We start from the raw sequence: 19,772 nt of genomic DNA on the forward strand, positions 1-19,772 counted from the left end.
AAGAGTCCCTCTCCAGCCTTCCTGCAGCCCCCGTTAGGTACCAGTAGACTGCTGTGAGGTCTCCCCCAGAGCCTTCTCTTTCCCAGGCTGAAAAACCCCAAATCCTTCAGCCTGTCTTCATAGCAGAGGTGCTCCAGCCCCCTGATCATCTCTGTGGCTCTCCTCCAGACTTTTTCCTAGCAGTTTCACGTCCTTCTTGTGCTGGGGAACCCAAAGCTGAATTCAGGGCTCCAGGTGGGGTCAAGAACAGCAGAGCAGAGGGGGGCAATCCCCTCCCTCACCCTGCTGCCACGCTGCTTTTGGTGCAGCCCCTGATATGGTTGGCTTCTGGGCTGCAAACACACATCTTTTTATTCATTTTATACTGCTCCGAACTTAACATACAGGTAAACTACATGATTATGAACTTTTTACTTATAGGTCTTGTGAGTGTCAGGCAGCACACAAGAAATTTCTTCTAAGAACAAGTTCTTAAAATCAGGCTCGTCTCAAAAGAAGCATACGAAGTTCTTCCACGATGTGCTCTTTTTAGAATCCCAGGAAACCAGATCAAAGCTTTAGTTCAAAGCCAAGCACTAAACAGCTGCCAGCTTCTCAAAGCTGAAAATGCCATCAGAAGGAGAACTTGGGTTTGGACAGCAGGCTAGAGGTTTGTTCTCTATCCGTAACTGCAGATATACACACAGACCTTTTCATAACCGGTACAGTCTTGACACCTAGAAAGCTTGTATGATATCCGTCAAATTTCACTGCTTTATCTTACTTGGCCATTTTGAAAATGTGCATTCTTCAATAATGTGTTTTTTTCCTCCACTAACTAGGATATTCACTTAAAAGCCCACAGTCCTGTTAAAGGTAAGCAGGAAGGAAGACAGCAAGGAGAGGCAACAGGTTTTGCCAGCCTCATCAAGAGCTACTGGGAACAATTTGTTTCACTTTTTGAAAAGCAGCAACATTTATTAGTATTAATAAAAAAAAAAAAGAGAGAAAAAAGCCTGCTTAAAAGCCACTACAGAAAGTTCTCCTGTAAACAGGATGCACCTAAAGGCCGACAACTTTTTTTTTTTAAATTCTATTTTAATTCACGAGTAATCTAGGAAATTGGCAACCTTAAACAAAAGAAATGTGACTGGAAGCACTGCTTTATGTGAATGAGCTGAGCGATGCGGTGAAATGCACTTTGTTTTTTCAGCATCAGAAGTCTCAAACGCTTCCATTCGTTTCTGTATGGCTACCTTTACACTTACACCATTATTTCAAGCCAGTACTGTGTGATTAAGGTAACTGCTTACCGTAACAAATCATATAAAAGCCCATAAGCAGATACAGCTTAAAATTCAGTAGCTTTGATTACAGCTGTGCTAGCAAAGGTGTGGTAAAAACTGCTCCATTCCTCATTCCAAAATGCCTGTTTGACCACCTTCAGGCATGCTGCTTTGCCCTTTCCGTGTGTTTTTTTTTTTTTTTAGCAACAGAAAAGCCTGATGAGGCTTTAGATTTTGCTATAGCACATTTTAACCCATAGTTCAGTCGTTCAGATCCAAACAAAGAGTAATTATCATCCTCTGTGCAGCACTCAGGGGACCATATCTAGAATACTGCATGCAGTTTGGGACTCACGATCAACTAAGACACTGACAAAGAGGACTGAGTTCACTGGAGGGCCATTGAGATGATCATGGGGTTGGAGCAGTACGAGGGAGGAAAGGCTGAGGTCTTGGCACTGTTCAGATGCTGTGGCTGCACCCCATAACTGCCTTTCAACACCTACAAAATTGTTGCTGAGATGGCAAAGCCAGGATCTTTGTAGTGGTGTGTACCAGCAGGATGCATGACAAAGGGCATGACAAATGTGAAACATATTTCAGATTGGATAAAAGGAAATGCTTTTTCACCATTAGGACAGTCAAGTGGTGAGTCAGGTAGCCAGAAGAAGTTCTCCAGTCATCGTCCTTGGAGGTTTTCAACACACAGCCATAAAAACCCTCAAGTCACCAGATCTCCTTGCTCACCCTGCCTTAAGCTAGAGTCTGGGCAAGATGTTCTCTGGAGGTCCCTTCTAAATTATTTCATAACTGTGTGACATGAAACAAAGCAGCCACACAAAAACACTATAACCCCCACCACTGGAAGCTCAAGGGAACAAAATGGTTCTCTCCCTTTCCTCTCCATTTCTTCTTGCACTAGTTTCACCCATTTACATCAAGGCTCTTGCCCCACTTCCCTCATTTCAATATCACTCTAATCTAGGGAAGGAACTACACAGCTTCCTAACAGGGAAAAAAGCTTGCCTTAATGGGACTAAATCAACATAATTTCCAGTCTCAATTGGAATAAAAAGGTTCTTACTCTGCACCTAAGCACCAGAACCGCCTGCAGAGTAGCACACTGAGACAACAGCACGCTGCTTTGTAATACTGCATGCACAAGTGGCACGCTCCTTGGCAGCCAAGCAACTAATTGTCCACCAGCATCCTCGTTTATGTTATTCATCAAAGAGAATTGGAATGGAAAACAATTATTTTCATTTCCTACTTCTCTCGCCTTCTCTTTACTATAATGAAAATAGCTTTTTGTAAGAATACCTTGACTTTTGAAATACAAGATGAAACTCTGATCCAGTAACCATATTCTGATCAAAGTGAGTGACATAACTCAGCTTTTCTCCTTACTGAAATTAATAGCTCTTCAAAGGAGTAGTTGAAAGTTAAAATAAAAATACCTAACAGTTTATTCATTTTAAATGGCTTGCTACGCCAACCTTTTCTAATGTTCTGAAACTATTGGCATACAAAGCATTAAAACACTGCTTTGACAGCAAACAAGACAAATTGCTGGAAATCTCAGTGCTTGGATTCAGAATCTCAGTATTTGATTTGATTCAGATTCTGTATTTTTTACAACCCACATTTTCCCTCACTAAAAGATCACTGAGTCATATCAAAACAGTAATAAATTAGTGGTGGAGGGAAGCAATTTGTTTTAATGCTCCAGCAATTGCCAATTATTAAAAACATTCTTCTCACACACATTAGGCAAAGCAATTAATACCCATATGTAGATGGGGATCACTCCCTACTGAATATGAAATAAAGATTCCAGAAGGAACATAGAAAACAAATGTCCACTTTGAATATGAGTTCATCAGAAAGATATTACAGAAAGGCAATTCTTATCTGCACTGAATTTTCCACTTACCTCATTTTCAGTTAGACAGTGAAAATGCAAGTTCCTCCAAAATGCCACATATGGCAAAAGATGATTATAATTCACAGGGTTACAGTACAGATGGACACTATCAGGTTTTATTAATATGATTATATCTGCAACAAGCAGAACAAGCATTATTCTAGCATCAAGACTCCATATATAGAATTACATGAACACAAGAAGAGCACAGGAACTGACCAGAAAACACTTTTCCTATAACGTGCCTCATTAAAGGAAATTATTTAACTATTTGAATAAACAGTCATCCCCCACTTTTCTTTTTTTTTTTTTTTTTTTTTTTTTAATGGAACAGTTGGCAGCTCTGCACTGCTCCAAGTACAATAGTACTTTTTGCTGTCCAGAACAACTGCGGGTTTATTTGGAAGTCTTGCACAGAACTTGCGTCAGCCTGTCCTTTGACAGGCCAAGAGTGTCAGTGATGAGGACTCACAGAGCACTTTGAGAACTGTAAACTACAGCTGCTCTTGCTTGATGTTACATCAGCTTGCTCCAACTGAAAACTAGCCTTACAACATGTACAATGGACATTGAAAGTTGCATGAAAATAAGAGAATATGTTAAAGTAAAGGAAAAATATAGCTTTACTCTTTTAGAACTCCAACGGTTTGATCAGATAATAATTGATGATAAATGTACAAACACACCATGACTGAACGAGGACTCTGATACTGGGTGTATTTCTCCTTGTTTAGAACATTTGGAGGAAGTTCTGAATTGGGGGAAGGAAATTTGAACAAGGGTTCTTCAGTAGCGTTTTTAGAACAGTTTTTCAGGTCTATAAATGTGATTAGAAGTTTTCTGGCTTTTTCTTTTTTCCCCATTGTCTATCACTTTTCCTGGCCCAGTCTCTCTCCAAAGGGAGAGAAGAATTGATGAAAATGCTGAGTGTGCTACTTACCATCAAGAACTTCTTCAGGGAAACCAGTTCTCTCGAAGTCATTGTTACTCTGACTGTACAAGCCAAAAAGCAGATAGTTTGCCAGTTCCCTGCAACCTTCATTGTATCGGCTATCTATTCCTGCAAAAGCAAAGCCAGATGTGAAACATTCTCTCTCAACACAGTGCACCTGTAAAGTTTGTGTTCTTCCCAGCTAAGAAAAATACTTAAACATGAGCATTACCTGAACGCCTTCACAGGAAAAGGAGGAGAGAGACAAGGCAGCTTTTGCAAGTTCATTGCTACATGCTGACATTCTTCTTTTGACCTAAATCTACAGGTCCTGCATAAAAAATAGTCTAGTTTTCTGCAGCGTTATGAAGCAATAGAGTTTCAATTTTATCTAGTAATTGAAACTTGACATCTGTCTGGATGCAGTGTTCATTCCAATGAATATGTTCTTGATAGAAGCTTCCTAACAAACTAATCCTGTGACCTAAATCTCCTGCTTTAGAATACATGATTAAACATTATCTCGCAAGTATTACAGTGTAATCCCTTAGTCACCAGAAAGCCACTGCAGACTTCTAACAAGTCAAAAGACATTCGGACATAACATATCATATACAAACAGCTTCCATAAAAAGAAAAAGGTTCTGTGGTCATTGGGAAAATAAAATGAAAAGAACTGAAGATCTGTAACATGAAGAGGTAAGAACAAATACAAGAGAAAAGAAACAAGCCACAGATTTAGGGAAGGCCTTCATCTCTGGAAAACAGATTCTAATTATACTGAAATAAATCAAGGTTTCTCATGGTAGAGATCACGGGTCTTGAATGACACAAAATCTCTCATAAACACTAAGGCCACGTTTTCCCACCAAGTTATATTAGGATACAGTTGGATGGTTGTCAACAAGTCATTTGTTTCTGTTATCCTAACGAGATCAGTACGATGATAATGTAATAACCCAGCCTGGATGTCTGGGCTTTGGGACTTGTATCACAAATCAAACTGAAGTCATGTGAGCACATCAGAAATCGGAACAAACACTAGGTTCTCCTAACTATACTTTTTTTTAAGCTGTGCTTCAGACTTTAAGGTGTTAACCAGATGCAGTGTCTGCCTCCAGCTACTGAATTCTACACCTTAATAAGCTCTCCTTTGTCTAGTAATAGTTCTTTGGATAGCTCACACATATTCCCAAGTGTCCCATATTTGGTTTAAGCACACAGAAGAGATGAAGAGAATCACTTAAAGTTGTGCTGAAGCTATGAAACTAACACTCCTCCCAGCTTGTAGCTGCTGGGAAAGGGGGAAACTACACCACACTAGCCCTGGCTTTCTCAGCCCTCAAAACTCTGCCAGGATCTTGAAATCCTCATTCCTTTGCTATCTAGCTTCTAGCATTGACCTCCCATTCCTATACACAGCACTGGAATGTGCTTTTCTGAAAGTGAGCCACAATCCAGGGGGAGGTGTCCCTGCTCATAGCAGGGGGGTGGAACTGGATGATCTTTTTTGTCCCTTCCAACCCAAACCGTTCCGTGATGCCAGGATTTTGGAGGTTAGGTGTCCCTGATAACGGGGAGCCTTAGCAGTTCGTTTCTAACTCCAGTCACAGCATCAATACAGCTCAGCCAAATAACTCCCAGCTCCAGCTGCTCATTTCTCCTCTCTTCTGCAATGCTCTGTCATCGCTGTGCCAATAATCTGTACAACCAGACTGCCCTGGATCTGGGAACTTAAAGACAGACCGTAAATGAATGAGCAAGGTGAGGCAGAACACTCTCTAGTTCTCTCTTTTTTTAATTTAATTTAAATTTCCATTCGCACAAAAGCAGATGTAGCAGTGTAATCTAGAATTCAATGGGACTCAACACAATGATCGTGGTACCAAAAGCTCCCACCCATCTCAAGGCAGGACCTGAGTTAGAACCAAATGTGCAGAGGGCTGAGGTCAACTGTATGAAGTTTAACAAGGCCAAGTGCCGGGTCCTGCACCTGGGGCGCAATAACCCCAAGAAGAGCTACAGGCTGGGAGAGGAATGGCTGGAGAGCTGCCAGGCAGAGAAGGACCTGGGAGTGATGGTGGACAGTCGGCTGAATATGAGCCAGCAGTGTGCTCAGGTGGCCAAGAAGGCCAACGGCATCCTGGCTTGTATCAGAAACACTGTGACCAGCAGGGCTAGGGAGGTGATCGTCCCCCTGTACTCGGCTCTGGTGAGGCCGCACCTCGAGTACTGTGTTCAGTTCTGGGCCCCTCGCTACAAGAAGGACATCGAGGTGCTTGAGCGGGTCCAGAGAAGGGCGACGAAGCTGGTGAGGGGCCTGGAGAGCAAGTCCTATGAGGAGCGGCTGAAGGAGCTGGGCTTGTTCAGCCTAGAGAAAAGGAGGCTCAGGGGTGACCTTATCACTCTGTATAAGTATATTAAAGGAGGCTCTAGCGAGATGGGGGTTGGCCTGTTCTCCCATGTGCCTGGTGACAGGACGAGGGGGAATGGGCTAAAGTTGCACCAGGGGAGTTTTAGGTTAGATGTTAGGAAGAATTTCTTTACTGAAAGGGTTGTTAGACATTGGAACAGGCTGCCCAGGGAGGTGGTTGAGTCACCATCCCTGGAAGTCTTCAAAAGACGTTTAGATGTAGAACTTAGGGATATGGTTTAGTGGGGACTGTTAGTGTTAGGTCAGAGGTTGGACTCGATGATCTTGAGGTCTCTTCCAACCTAGAGATTCTGTGATTCTGTGTGATTCTGTGATTCTGTGACCCTCCTTCCAGCAAGCTACCACCCCCTTTGCTCTTGGGAACTCAAAACATCAGCAGACAGCCTGAACCCCACTGTAACATTACAAAATTAGCACATGGTGTCCTGAAGATAAACTGATTTGCTGCTTGAGCCTCACTGAAGCAACTTTTGAAGACAATCTGATGAGCAATCAATGGAGCACAAAGGAGTTCGGATGGTCCCTTTCAGCGGCAGCAAGCTGTTGGATCAGTTGTTCTGCAAGAGGCATTGCTAATGTTTCACAAGCAAACAGCACTGATCAGATGTTAATCTAATGAGACACTCAACTACGGGCAAAACAAAGGGGAAAGTGCAAATGTCACAGCCACTTTCATCCGATCAGGCTCATTACAGAGGTCTCTAAAGCCTGAAGAGCCAAGGTGGTGAGCCTAGGGGACAGGTTAAGAGTAACAGAGAACCAGGAGAAAAGGAGAGAGAAATAAGCATGGGAAATCAGAAGATAAAATGGTCCTAATACCGAAGCATCTGGAGTTAAAGGCACAGCTCCAGTTAGTGGAAAACAAACAGGAAATGAAACACAGGCAAAGATCAGATACCTCCAGAAAGCCTGTCTGGAACCCTCAGGAGAACAATGGGGAAGGCTGGTAATTCGGAAACCCCCACGCCTGGCTCAGCGGAGCCACAAACTGAGTAATCCCAGGCTGTCCCAGCTCCTCCTGAGGGTGTAGCCAGGCAGTGAGGCAGACCAGCAGCTCGCTGCTGCCCACAAGACCGGGAACAGGGTGAGAATCCCTTTTCTGCAACCAAAATCCCTTTCTGAGCTGAATCCCTGTTCTTCAACAAAAAAGGGATTCAGCTCAGCCACCTCATTTGCAACTTCTCAGTTGATAAACTGACATAAGCACTCTACAGGAGGAGAAAAGTCATGCTTTCTTGTTCCTAGCCATACATTCCTGACAGATCTCCGTGCACCAAAAGCAATACCTGTTCCCTAGCACCTCAAACACCCACGTGAGCTCTCAGGGCACAGGGAGGTAGCAGGAAGGTGAGGCTGGAGCAAATGGACTGGTCACCTTTTGACAGCTGCCCAAAGCCATCACATGGTTGTACAGCTGCCATCCATGAGAAATGGCACTTAACTATTAAAATAGTCTTCATTTAGAAAGGAGGAGGGATGAAAAAACAGTTCAATGTGCTAAATTTTGGTGAGGTTTCTCCCACATCCTAAGTGCACGAGCCCCATGCAGCGCGGATATAATTTTAAAAGATCCTAAAGAAGTTGTCACACATAAGAAAAAAGGAGATAACTTGAAGATGTACTGGCACAGGCTCGAAAGTACTCCTATCCTCTTCAGGGAGTATAAAAGGTAAATGTCAAGGTCTGGAAAAATTTAGCTTAGCTATGCTGAACTGCGACACAAAGTTTGATCTACGGTCAGAAGAGCTACAACCTACAGTCAGATTTACAGACAGCCTACTAAATATACATCCTCAGCAATCACAACTTAAACACGAGCTAAAAATACGCTCTCAAAGTAAATTGTGAGAAAGAGCAGCATTATAAAAAAAAGAAGCTGACAGTATAATTTAGGTAGTTCAATATATTTTCTTAACTTTAACAGCAATGCACTCCAGCTGAGACACCACAGCTTCTTCAAGACACATCTGACATGCATCTCTTCTCTCCTGACCTCCAGATGCCTTTCTCCTGTCAGCTGCGATGCCTTTTGTCACCAGCAAAGAATGCAGAAATGCCACCGCTCAACCATTTTAAAACACAAGACCCAGGATTCTTTAAAATTAACCAGAACTGCATTTAAATAATTGTGTCAACAGCTGGTCAGTTCTGCACCTCATTAGAATTTTCCCAATTTCAGTAGAAATGCTGCACCACCTGATGTGAAGCTGTGAATTTTATGCTGTTTCATCTCATCATGCAGTGGGTAAAATGAAAGCTGGGGGGAGGGAAACACATTAGCTGCAAGTCATTAAAAAGAGCCAGGTGAAATATAAAATGCAGTGATTGTAAAAAAAAAAAAAAAAGTATAAAAGATTAGCTACTATATATACAAGAGGAATCAAGATATAAGATGATATTTTTGTCACTGCAAGTGTGAATTTGAAGACAGATTTAATCCATTCATAACAGAGACATTCCTGCTTAACCAGAGTTATGTGAGAAATTCTGCCAGCTACATTAGACAGGTCAGCTTCGACAACAGCAGCCCCATTGTGCGTGCAGAAAGATTACTGCAAAGCACAAGTTTAATGACAAAACACGCTTCCTATATTTCCATAACAGAAACGCGCGTTAAGAGGCAGCCTTATGCATGGTCTTAAACATTCCACATCACACTCAGGCTTACACAAAGGAATTCCTTTTGCCTCTGATGTTTTCCCTAAAGCTGTACAATGTTTTGAGTGACTTTTTTGCTTGAGACTTACTGCAGCTTCAGAATTAAGAGTCACGAGTAGTGCAGAGTCAACGGCCAGAATTAAGAGATGGCACAACTTGGGGTATCTTATGAAACCTGACTGGCATTAAAAGCCAAACCAAGTGATTTATCTTGTATCAGTAAGTTTCGATGCAAGGTTGACAGAGCCACCTAATAGATCACCTACCTGTGAAGTTACTACTTAACCAAAGATGTCTTCAGCTGTGAAGAATGTGGGTTAGGAAGGTTGTTAGATAGTCGACATCAGAAGAGAACTAGGTTATGCACCCTTAACATTTTTGTTAGCCACTAAGTGAGCTTCAGGTTTTCTTGCTGCACCATTAAAAAAAAAAAATCAAAACCAGGCAATGGCAGGAAACGATCTGTTGTATCGTTTCTTATTGCAAATCCATTACTACACAACTTCTTTAGGGCTACACTCGATTTCTCCATCCTTAACTGTTATACGTTATTTGCACAGTTACTCTAGACCTATCCTGCAGGGAATTTCAATTATAATTCCTGACTTCTTTAATGTACCAATAGTAATTATAAATTAAGAAACACAAGTCAATGTTACACACAGAAATGATGAAACTGTAAGAAAAAAAAACAAACTGTGACTTTCCTATAGCATACCTCTGCACACAGCTTTGTTTAGTATTGCTCTTTTCCCCTACCCCCAGAAGAAATAAAGCACGGAAACCACACGCTGTTTAAATACCACCATTTCACTCTCAACTGCTTCCCAGGTTTCTCAAGCAACTCTTTAAGTGCATTTTGAATTACTTCTCCTGAGGGAAGACCACCCTCCTGCTAAAATCCAGTTTTATTCACTCTGCCAGGTTCCTGATTCCCCCTTCTCCCTCTCCTCATCTCTTACAAGCTGAGCCTACTCTCAACCACCCCTCCCCAATGTGCTGCAGATGATGATTACAAACCCTGGCACTCCTAGGGCCTTCTCCAGCTCCTTCTAGTTTCTTCCACATCCCTGCCTCTGTGGGGAAACCAGCTGCAACACGTATGTTTTCAGCTCCTATCCCATCACAAATGCTGCCTGGACAGCTGACTGTTTACTCCAAATACGCATGGGTTAAATTCTCCCTATCTTTCCTTCAATCTGGACATTAAGGCAGATTTTGTCTTTTCCTCCAGGCACTCAATTTTCTTAAGGCTTGGAAGAACATTAATATCACTTCTTATTGCAGGAAGTCTGCCTGAGAAATATTGAGAGAGAAAAGGGTGCAACAATCAGAGAGCTGTCCTCTTGCTGGCAAACAGGGACAGGACAGGAAGGAGGAGATAATATTCATCTTTCTGAAACTCATGGCATCTTCATTAATACAATGAGAAGAGCAGAGGGGGAAAAATAAGTAACACTAACCTAAAATGCAAAGGATTCCATCAGGCTGAGATTTGCTGCTCTGTGTCAGGATACTCTGAATGTTTCGGAGGCGGCTGCAGCTGCAAAAGAAAGAGAATTGGTCTTTAAAGTCAGTCTTTTAAAATGCTCAAATTTGGTAGGGCAAGGTTTACCTCGCTTTTCCTTTGTTATAGAAGTTATTTGGACATGGCTCAGCTTAGGTATCATTTCTCTGAAATACTTTTAAATCTCTTATCAAACCAGCTCCAGACTATTTATATTTGTCCACTAAAATATGCACAAGTAGCCCTGAGAGAACACCACAACCCGTGAGAATTCCTTCTAACCAAGTGCCTCGTTCATCTCTGATCTCTAGCAAGAATTTCTGCTCCTTTCCCTCCCCTCTGTCCAGGTCAGCCCCTACCAGAGGGGCACAGCACAAAGCACTGCAGGGCAGGCGACACCCAGGTAAAGAAGTGATGGGAAGGGACTGCAAAAGCTTTGACAGCCCAGGAAGGATTTGCAAAAGTCAAGAGTTTAAGCACCCCAGCACCACCAGAAAACTTCTACCCTGTGTAACTACATGGCAGAGATGCCCCAAATCCCCCCCAAAACCAAATTGAGAAGCCCCATATTCGTGTAGGAAGCCCAATATTCGTGAATAATGCTTAATGCAAGCAATAAAAAAGGAAATTTATTTCCCTGTATATCCAGAGGGGTATCTAGAGCATTTCCATGAGGTAACCTGCACTGTAGCTTTCTTGTGACTTCTATATTGCGATTGTGACTTTTTTCTAGAATAAACAGCTCAAGAAAACTATAAACCTAAAGCAAACCCTTTGATAATCTACATTTAAAGCATTACCAAGTCTTGCCAAGATTCTCAGAACCGAAATGAATTGTCGTATCAATTTGATCTTGGCCAATACACATTTCTAAGCTACGCAAGGATCTCAGCCACGCAGGGAGCAGCGCAGTTTGTACTTCTAGCCAACCTTTTGTGAGCTTGTTTCAAAGCAGATAAAAGGCAAGAATTTTCACTGCTGATATCACCAAATGTTTTCTTGTTTATACAACCGGGCTGCTCAGCTCTAGGAAACAGCTTTCTCTTACAGAAACCCTCAAACAGAGCTAAATTTATGATCCACCCAAATAAACAAGAAAGCCACATCAAGTACTCCTATTTTCATAGATACTTAAACCACGTAAAAGGTGGACAGATCTTTGCAGCGATCCCATGATTATCATGCTCTACTTTCTCTGAAAGACTGAACAGACACGAAAGATCTGTATCACAGCCCATCGAAGTGCAATTCGAACATCCACACTAACAGTGAAGGTCAGACAACTTCAAGATACTTCTACAGGAAGGAGGGAAGAAAAAAAAAATAAAGATCCATTTGTACAAATGCTCATTCCAGATTTATTTTTTCCCCTCTTGAGTTGCCTGAGCTGTGAACCCCTCAATTACTCTTTTTGCCTGAAACTTCCCAATTCATATTAAAAATGCTGCATCATATCGTAGTCCAGGGTACATATGAACTGGCATTTTGATCCAGTCTGAGATACAGAAAGAAATGAGGCACTGATGACAGCAAAATGACATCTAGCCGGCTGCTACTAATATCAGATGTTGTTGCCCATGTAGGTGATGGTATGAATTCCGTGAACAAAACACTGAGCTTCACACTGCATAGACAGCTCCTAATTATTCATTAAACCTAACCTAAAACTTCATTAACTTAAGAGTTTGTATCTTATTTGAGAAGCTTTCAGTCCATTGTTAACCAGGACCCCAGACTAGCTAGGGGTGACACGATGCCCGATGGCAAGCCATACAGCACCCTTTTTTTTTTTTTTTTTGTACTTTCCATGTCACAAGAGCAGAAATAGAAAAATCCCCTGTACTCTACAAACAAATTGAACTGACTTCATTTGTTAGCATGCAGCCAAGCCCGCAGATATTTAAGGACCGGCTGCAGGCCAAGTAAAATTGCTAGAGCAACCCTCAAACATTGCAACGTGGAAGAAGCTTCACGTGCAGACAAAGCACACGGGAAAACAAAACTGCTACTTTACCTATCTGGGAAGGGCTGCTGAGGAGAAGCCCATGCTTCCCGAGTCTATTTGAAGGACAGATTGGAAGGGCTGACAAAGCATGCCCAAGGACATCTGCAGTTCCACAATCAGCAGCTTGCAGACTGCCTTTTATTAAACAACTTACCATATCAAAGGATGCATCTTCCTGCTCTCGCTCAGAGTAGGAAAAGAAACTGTCATCGGGAAAAATATGAATGCTCCCAAATGAAAGGCACAGGAGGCAGATTTTCTATTGAATCCTCGCAGAGAAAAGACTCAAAAACATCTCCACTACCAGCGTTCAAATATACTCCGAAGGCAAATTTAAGCAATTCTCCGAAGGCAGATTTGTCTTGATTGAAAATTATTTTTTAAAGCTCTTGTGCACAACAAACACAGCACGAGCACATACCTTGATTTTGCCATCTCCCCTCACCCCGCCCCGGATCACTTCTAAAGGAAAGGAGTGGCTAGAGCTAAATTTGAACAAAGAGCAAGCATGGAAACTCCTTGGGGAAGATTCATTCATTCCAAAGCATTATTAAAAGATACAAGTTGCTCCTCTCTGAGATGTTCAAATCTCAATTTCACACTAACATCCCTGATGAAAGGGAAACCTGATCAAATAGGCTTATCATGTGTGAAGACAAACCAGCAAAATGGCCCTGCGTAATGAGCAGAGAAGAGCAAACTACGGAGTTTTTGTCTTTGTGAGCTTGGTAAAAGCATTTTCTTATCCATTCAAGTACATTTCAGGGGGTAAAAAAAAAAAAAAAAAAAAAAAGGGGGGGGGGGAATACACTTCTATGTTTGCTCTGGGTTGGTCTTTTCCTACTTCACGGTCTGATAAATGGTTAAAAATTTTACTCTTATAGTTATGCTCAGCATCTTCCACAGAGATTAATTTCATTGAACCCCTTAAAATGCATAAAGCTCTCGGATTAAGCTGCTAATTCCTGTCAAGCCAAGTTGGTCAGGTCTACATCTCATTCGGGAGATAGTCCTGACATGAAATCAAAGAGCATAGGTCAAATCATGTTATTTCATAATGAAAGGTATGACCATAAACATGTTTATTTCAGTCTCTAACACTGGGCAGCCTTCAGCGGAGCATTTTTCCTTGCCTCAGTTGAAGAGGCAGTTTCTATGAAAGAAATCTTTGAAAAAAGCTTCTTCAGGAGATATTTTCAACGTCATTTCAAGTGTATATAAATCATTACATTCAGAGGCTGACATTAAAAACCAAAGAGTTCTGTCCCTGAATAAAGACGTTATTCAGAAAAACTGAAGAGAATAATTAGAACTCTTACTACATGCTTTTAAACAATGCAGGCTGGACTGTGTATCAAGTCAGAGGAAAAAATGGCATTTTCTTGCGTTTCACATTAAACACTCATCTGACAAAAACAAAGAAACAGCCCTGGGAACAAAAATCCCTGACTTTTCCCACCTCCAAAGCGGGTGCCCTGGCAAGGGCAATGAATTTTCCTCCTTTCCACCTCACTCCCAACTTCAAACAGAGGCAATGAAGGATCTCTGCAGAGCCACACAACCCTCCGGGCTTCAGGATGCTCTCCTGGAAGATGGGGCTCTGGATCCCTGCACGTAGGTAACCACAGCTTCATTTTGCAGTAGCTTGATGCTGAACACAGGCATTACATGGGTTCAAAACCACAATCACGTGAAGCCTTTGTAAGGAATCCCCAAAGTCCTGGGCTTCTGTGAGCCTCGGACAAGACCTGAGCTGCGAGCTACTTGAACTAGGTCTGCTGCAAAAAGCCCGTCAAGACGAGCACAGACACCCAGGCTGCTTTACAAGCAGATACGGTGAGAATCTCCCCAGTTTCTACGTGGGTTTACACCAGTATAAGCACCCCCCAATTCCAAGGGACTGTCTCGGCCTTCTCATTGCCTTTATATCTCACCAACAATCTTGAAGCCATGCGTCAAGTCACAAACTCTAGACCATGGATTAAAAAACACACATTTATATAAACCTTTCAGCCATCACAAGCTAATCTGAGTGCCAAGGAAGGAGGGTCAGAAAGCCAAACCACGTTTTGGGGTAGCATCTGGTAATAAAGTGCATTTAGGCCAATTAAGAACCGCTCTGTTGAGGTTCTCGATTCAATTCTTGATCTTCCGCTAGCCTTGGAGTAGATGAGAAAAAAAAGGAAGAAAATTAACAGTCATTAACTTCTGAGAATTAGCGCTCATCTGTTCACACATCTTCTACTAATTATGCAAAGTACCTTGCTTTGTAACAGCCCAGCCTGTCGCAGCTCGGTAACAGGCAGAGCGCTGCACGCCGTGCCTGGCAGCAAACGAAGAATTAACAACTGTGCCTTTCACAGCCAGAAAAAAAATATATTTTTTTTTTTAAATAATGCCAGCCGGTGTTTTAACTTTCATTTAACCAATGTTTCCACAATGTAGTAGTTTTTCTGCACCCCTTGTTACCAGCTGAAGCTGAATTCATTCATTCTTGTCGCAGTCAAGCAGTGCTTCATGTAGGATCAGGACCAGCACCGATCCCCCGTTGATTCCTACCCCGATTTCCCCCAGGCTGGCTCGCCCAACGCCTGGGATGGCGCAGCTGTGGTCACCCTGCAGCTCTCGTGATGGATGCAATCCCGCTGCTGTAGGGAGCGGCGAGCTGAGCCTGTTTTGCTCCATATTGGCAGATGTTACACTCCTCCCCCACAAAGGCAAGGCAGCCTTAAAAACCCACACGTGGTAAAAGCTTTACCAGATCGCAGCCGACAAGGGGAAGCAACGTCGGAGGCACCCCTGGCAAGATCGTGCAAATCTTCACATTATCAAGGCTCATCCAAGGGGAAGGACTTGGAGGGATTTGTGCTGTCTACCTAATGTTAAAGGCAGCGTCTGCCTTAAGTGCTTGGTTTAAAAATAAGAAATTGGAAAGATAAAGAACAGCTCACGCCTTTTTTTTCCCCACACAGATTCCACTCCTTGTTAACTGGCTGCTACCACCATCTGTTTCCACTCTACCCCTCAAAAAACACAAGAAGTTTATTCTTTGCAGGCTTTTTGTTGACCTCTCAATTTCTACCAGAACCCTTGTTATTGTCTGCATACAGCAGAGCACTGGATTTCCCTGCATTTCCCACACTCCGACACGGTCGGCATCTTAAGGTATTTATGAAAACAGAAACCAGAAGCCAGACTGAGTTAAAGGCTCTCAAATTCATGGATTTCAAAAGCAGTTTATTTGAAATTTAATATTGAGCCAGAACATGCTTGCTCTTGGCTGGTTGGTTGGTGGGTCTTTCTTTGCTGGTTTGTTTTTTTTTTCCCTTCCTTAATTCACCAAAATAATTGTGTTTTACTGCATGGCACTCAGACAATGGTGTGCTCCTACCTTACACACAATTTTCCAGCTATTTTCACAATTTCTTAACAAAGAACATAGGCGACTTGACTAGGAACAGGGGTCCTACAGCGTCTTTAGAAACACTCATCATTAGCAATATTTGGTAATGAACATTAAGACTAGATGCAGAGGAAGGAACTTCAACTTGGTTTGCATTTTGCAAGGCCAGATTCCTTGCTTCTTCAGTTTAACTGGAGAGTAGTATTCAATTCCGGGATCTCAGAGCACACCAGAAGAGACCCTTACTGGATTTTGGGACTACCTGGCGCCGTTTCCAAACTCCAGGCTTGTTTGGGACCCAGCACACCCAAACAGCAGAACTATTTTTTAAGGCTGCACATCAATATTCACGCTGGTATTTCCCGTAGCCACACTTGGACCCAGCGCAGCCCTTCAGCACACTTTTTGCTGTGAGCAGCTCTCAGACAAGACCTGCTTTAATTTAATGTGTCACGTAGATGTACACCAGCATGGTTTTAGGACAGCTGGAAGTCCCACCACCAGCTAACGGGCTGGAAGCCAAGTGAAGTTCTTCCATGGGTGCACTCAAACGGTTGCCCACCAGCTGTGTATATGCAGATGCCAGCCAGACCTGTGGCCATGATGCATTATTTTACAGCCTGATGTGTGAACACCAGCTCTGTTTATTCACCTTCTGAAACTGCAGCATGTCAGTAAGGATGCCAACTACTCCTCTCAGAAAACCTATCACCTAACAAAGTGGCACCCTGCCTTTCCACTTCCACATCCCTCTGAACTTCGGCCCCAAACTGACAGCTGACAAACCCCAACGCCTCTTCCTTCTCTACCATGGTAGAAAACTACCCAAATGCAGAACACAGGGTTTGTTTTTCTCCTTTCACCCCCCTTCAGCATAGTCAATTTAGGTCCCTTTTTGCATAGCTCAAATGCAGAGCATTCCTTAAAAAAAATTAGGTGAAACTGCTATTACAAAACCCTGACCCTCGGCATCATTACCCGAGGAACACATGGATACAAACTGTTAATCCTGCAACACAGATACGTATGTCCCCAGCTAGAATGGGTTGGGAAACCACAACAGCTCTTTTGTCCCTGCAGCACCATGCTCCCGAACACCCCACCGACGGATCTGTGAAGCTGTAGGGGAAGAAAAAAGCCACATATTTAACCACTCGGTGATTAAAAACAGAACGGTGCAGAGGATAATAATGTCAGGCACAGAGGCAGAGACAATGTCAAACAAACCCCAGTACTCGCTTTGCATTTCCCCACATAAAATGCAGATGAGCTCTCGCTGGGTGCCTGCTAGAAATGTGGGTAAATAAGGACAAGGATTTGCCTACGCTGTTTTACATCAGGGTAATGCGGAATTGGGTGGGTCCAAATCCCCACCAAACGGAACAAGCTCACCTCAGTTTCAGATGCTGATGTTTAACAGAAATTTTGATCAAAAAAAGCACTTATACTCAAAACACACGGTCCCACAGACACATGAAGCATGACATCAGCTTCTAAAAAGAAGCACCCTTTTTTTGGACAATGCTCATCCCTTAGTCAAAGCACGTTTCCTCTTTATTTGCACAACTTTCTTCTTTTTGCCGTTGCAATGCTTCGGGTCCCTGTGGCAAACGCCGGCTCCCAGCGCACCACACAGCAAGACCAAATCTCTGAAGCATGTGGAAGAACTCCAAGAATTATCTCTGGCCGTTTCTCTATTCTTTATATAGTCTTAAGAATTTTTCCATTCCTGTTTGGGACGCGGAGGGGGAGGGACGGGTAACGGATTGTTTTGTTTTAAGTTATTTTTATGAACTGCCTTGTATCTGCTGACTGCTTGGGAAATTTATGGCAAACACTGGCCTCCCTTCTCCATCTGGACTGAAAAAAAACTGCACAAGAACGAACGTTGGAGAGGGGAAAAAAAAAAAAACTAACGGATGACATGCCTCCTACAAACACGCCGATTTACAGATGCTGTCTGGATCTCCCGGTGGAGCTCGAAAGCTTGCAGATGTTCGCAGCCCGAACGTTCTCATGACAACTCTGAAACAGGCTCTCAAATTACAGAAATCACTCATAAAGAAAGGGGGCTTGAGAGGAAACCATTTTCTCTTTCAACGTGGTTTTTGCCTTTTTGTTTTGTTTTACCTTCTTGGTATTTTCTTAGGAATGAATTGAGAGAGAATCTCCAGCTATAAACAAACGGCAAGCTCCTTTTAAGCAAATACAGTTAATTTATTCAGTGAGAAACGAAAATATTTGAACAAGATCCCTTCTTTTTGCCTTCCCTCTTGGGATCAATTCAGTTCCCACCAGCTGGCTGAGGAGGAGCACAACCACCAGGACCAGCCATGTTCGTGTATTCCAGGCGAACACAGCGACCTCCATTTCTCCCTCTCTCCCTGCAGAATTTCTCATTTCACAGGCACATTGTCTGACAAGCGACAACGCTCTTATTCCCTCCCCGAACAAAAGAAAGCTTGTGGCAAATACACAGCCATTTTAATACCAAACAGCTTGGGCCAACCATTTGTTTGCAGCAATTTTGCAATTCATATGCAACGTCCCGGTTATTCTATTATCTGATTTTACACTGGGGAGTACTTCCATGTATTGTGCTGCAAAATGCTTGCTGCCTGCAGTCGTTATTTCCATGGGTTGTTCTCTAGGATACTCAAAACACTTCAAATAATGGACCGTAGCCCAACGCACACACCTTAAGCCTTGAAAAAGGGTGCAGAGCTAGCAACCTAAAGATACCTGAGCTGACACCTGAGCTCCCTGGGAGCTATTGCTATCCCCTAACACAGCCCCATGTCCCACCTCCTTCCAGCTTTGCCCTCCCTGTTCCTGAAGCTCAGCACGAGCCCCCCAGCAGCTGCCCACACCAACACACCACACTCGTCTCCTTTCTTTAATTTCACCCTAATTTCAGGTTGGAAATGAGATGTTTCTTCTCAGACAGAGCAGTCAGGCATTGGGACGGGGTGCCCAGGGAGGTTGTGGAGTCCCCGTCCCTGGGGGTGTTCAAGGGAAGGTTGGACGTGGCGCTTGGGGACATGGTTCAGTGGGTGACAGTGGTGGTAGGGGGGTGGCATGGCCCCACACCATGCCCCACGACCCCCCACAAGCCCCTCACACCCCCTTTATCTCCTCAAGCACCACCTTCAGTGCCCACAGCTCTCGAAGTACCCCATCTGTTCCCCAAGGGAACCCCTCAACACCCGTACACCCTTACCCCACAAAACACTCCCCAGTGGCCCCCTTAGCACCCCTATAACGCCCCCAGCCCCTTCAGCGCTCCCTCAGAGTCCCCAGCCATGCCTGAGCCCCCACAGCTCCCCCTCAGGGCACTCAAAGCGCCCCTATATCGACCCCAGCCCCCTCAGAGCTCCCAAATGAGCCCCCTACCCCCTCATGGCCCCCATAACATCCTCTCAGCACCCCAATGGAGCCCCCTCACCCTTCAGAACCCCCTCAGAGACCCCATATCGCCTCTATAGCGTCCCCCAAGAGCCCCCATGGACCTCCACACGCCCCCTCATAGCCCCCTTATTGCCCCCACAGCGTCCCCTCAGAGCCCCTACAGACTCCCAAGCCCCCTCACAGACTCTGTATCATCAACATATCATCCCCTCAGAGCCCCACATCCCCTCACAGCCC

The 19,772-nt window shown here is 43.6% G+C and overlaps 1 protein-coding gene across 3 annotated transcripts in view; it reads right to left on the bottom strand.

Annotated features, from left to right (window-relative positions):
- Nucleotides 1-19,772, bottom strand: part of DNAAF9 (dynein axonemal assembly factor 9) — a 73,725-nt gene that overhangs the window by 52,837 nt on the left and 1,116 nt on the right. For 2 of the 3 annotated variants that reach the window (XR_011809295.1, XM_038177920.2), the window contains exons 2-4: nucleotides 10,676-10,755; nucleotides 4,130-4,249; nucleotides 3,199-3,323 (exon numbers count right to left, since the gene is read on the bottom strand). Coding sequence is in view for 2 of the 3 variants with exons in the window: in XM_038177920.2 (XP_038033848.2) it covers nucleotides 3,199-3,323; nucleotides 4,130-4,249; nucleotides 10,676-10,755 (325 nt within the window). In the remaining variant the exon portion in view is untranslated. The remainder of the gene's footprint in view (nucleotides 1-3,198; nucleotides 3,324-4,129; nucleotides 4,250-10,675; nucleotides 10,756-19,772) is intronic. The other variant, XM_038177921.2, reaches the window with a different exon arrangement.

The sequence above is a fragment of the Anas platyrhynchos genome, chromosome 4 (assembly GCF_047663525.1).
Source record: "Anas platyrhynchos isolate ZD024472 breed Pekin duck chromosome 4, IASCAAS_PekinDuck_T2T, whole genome shotgun sequence".
NCBI lineage: Eukaryota > Metazoa > Chordata > Aves > Anseriformes > Anatidae > Anas > Anas platyrhynchos.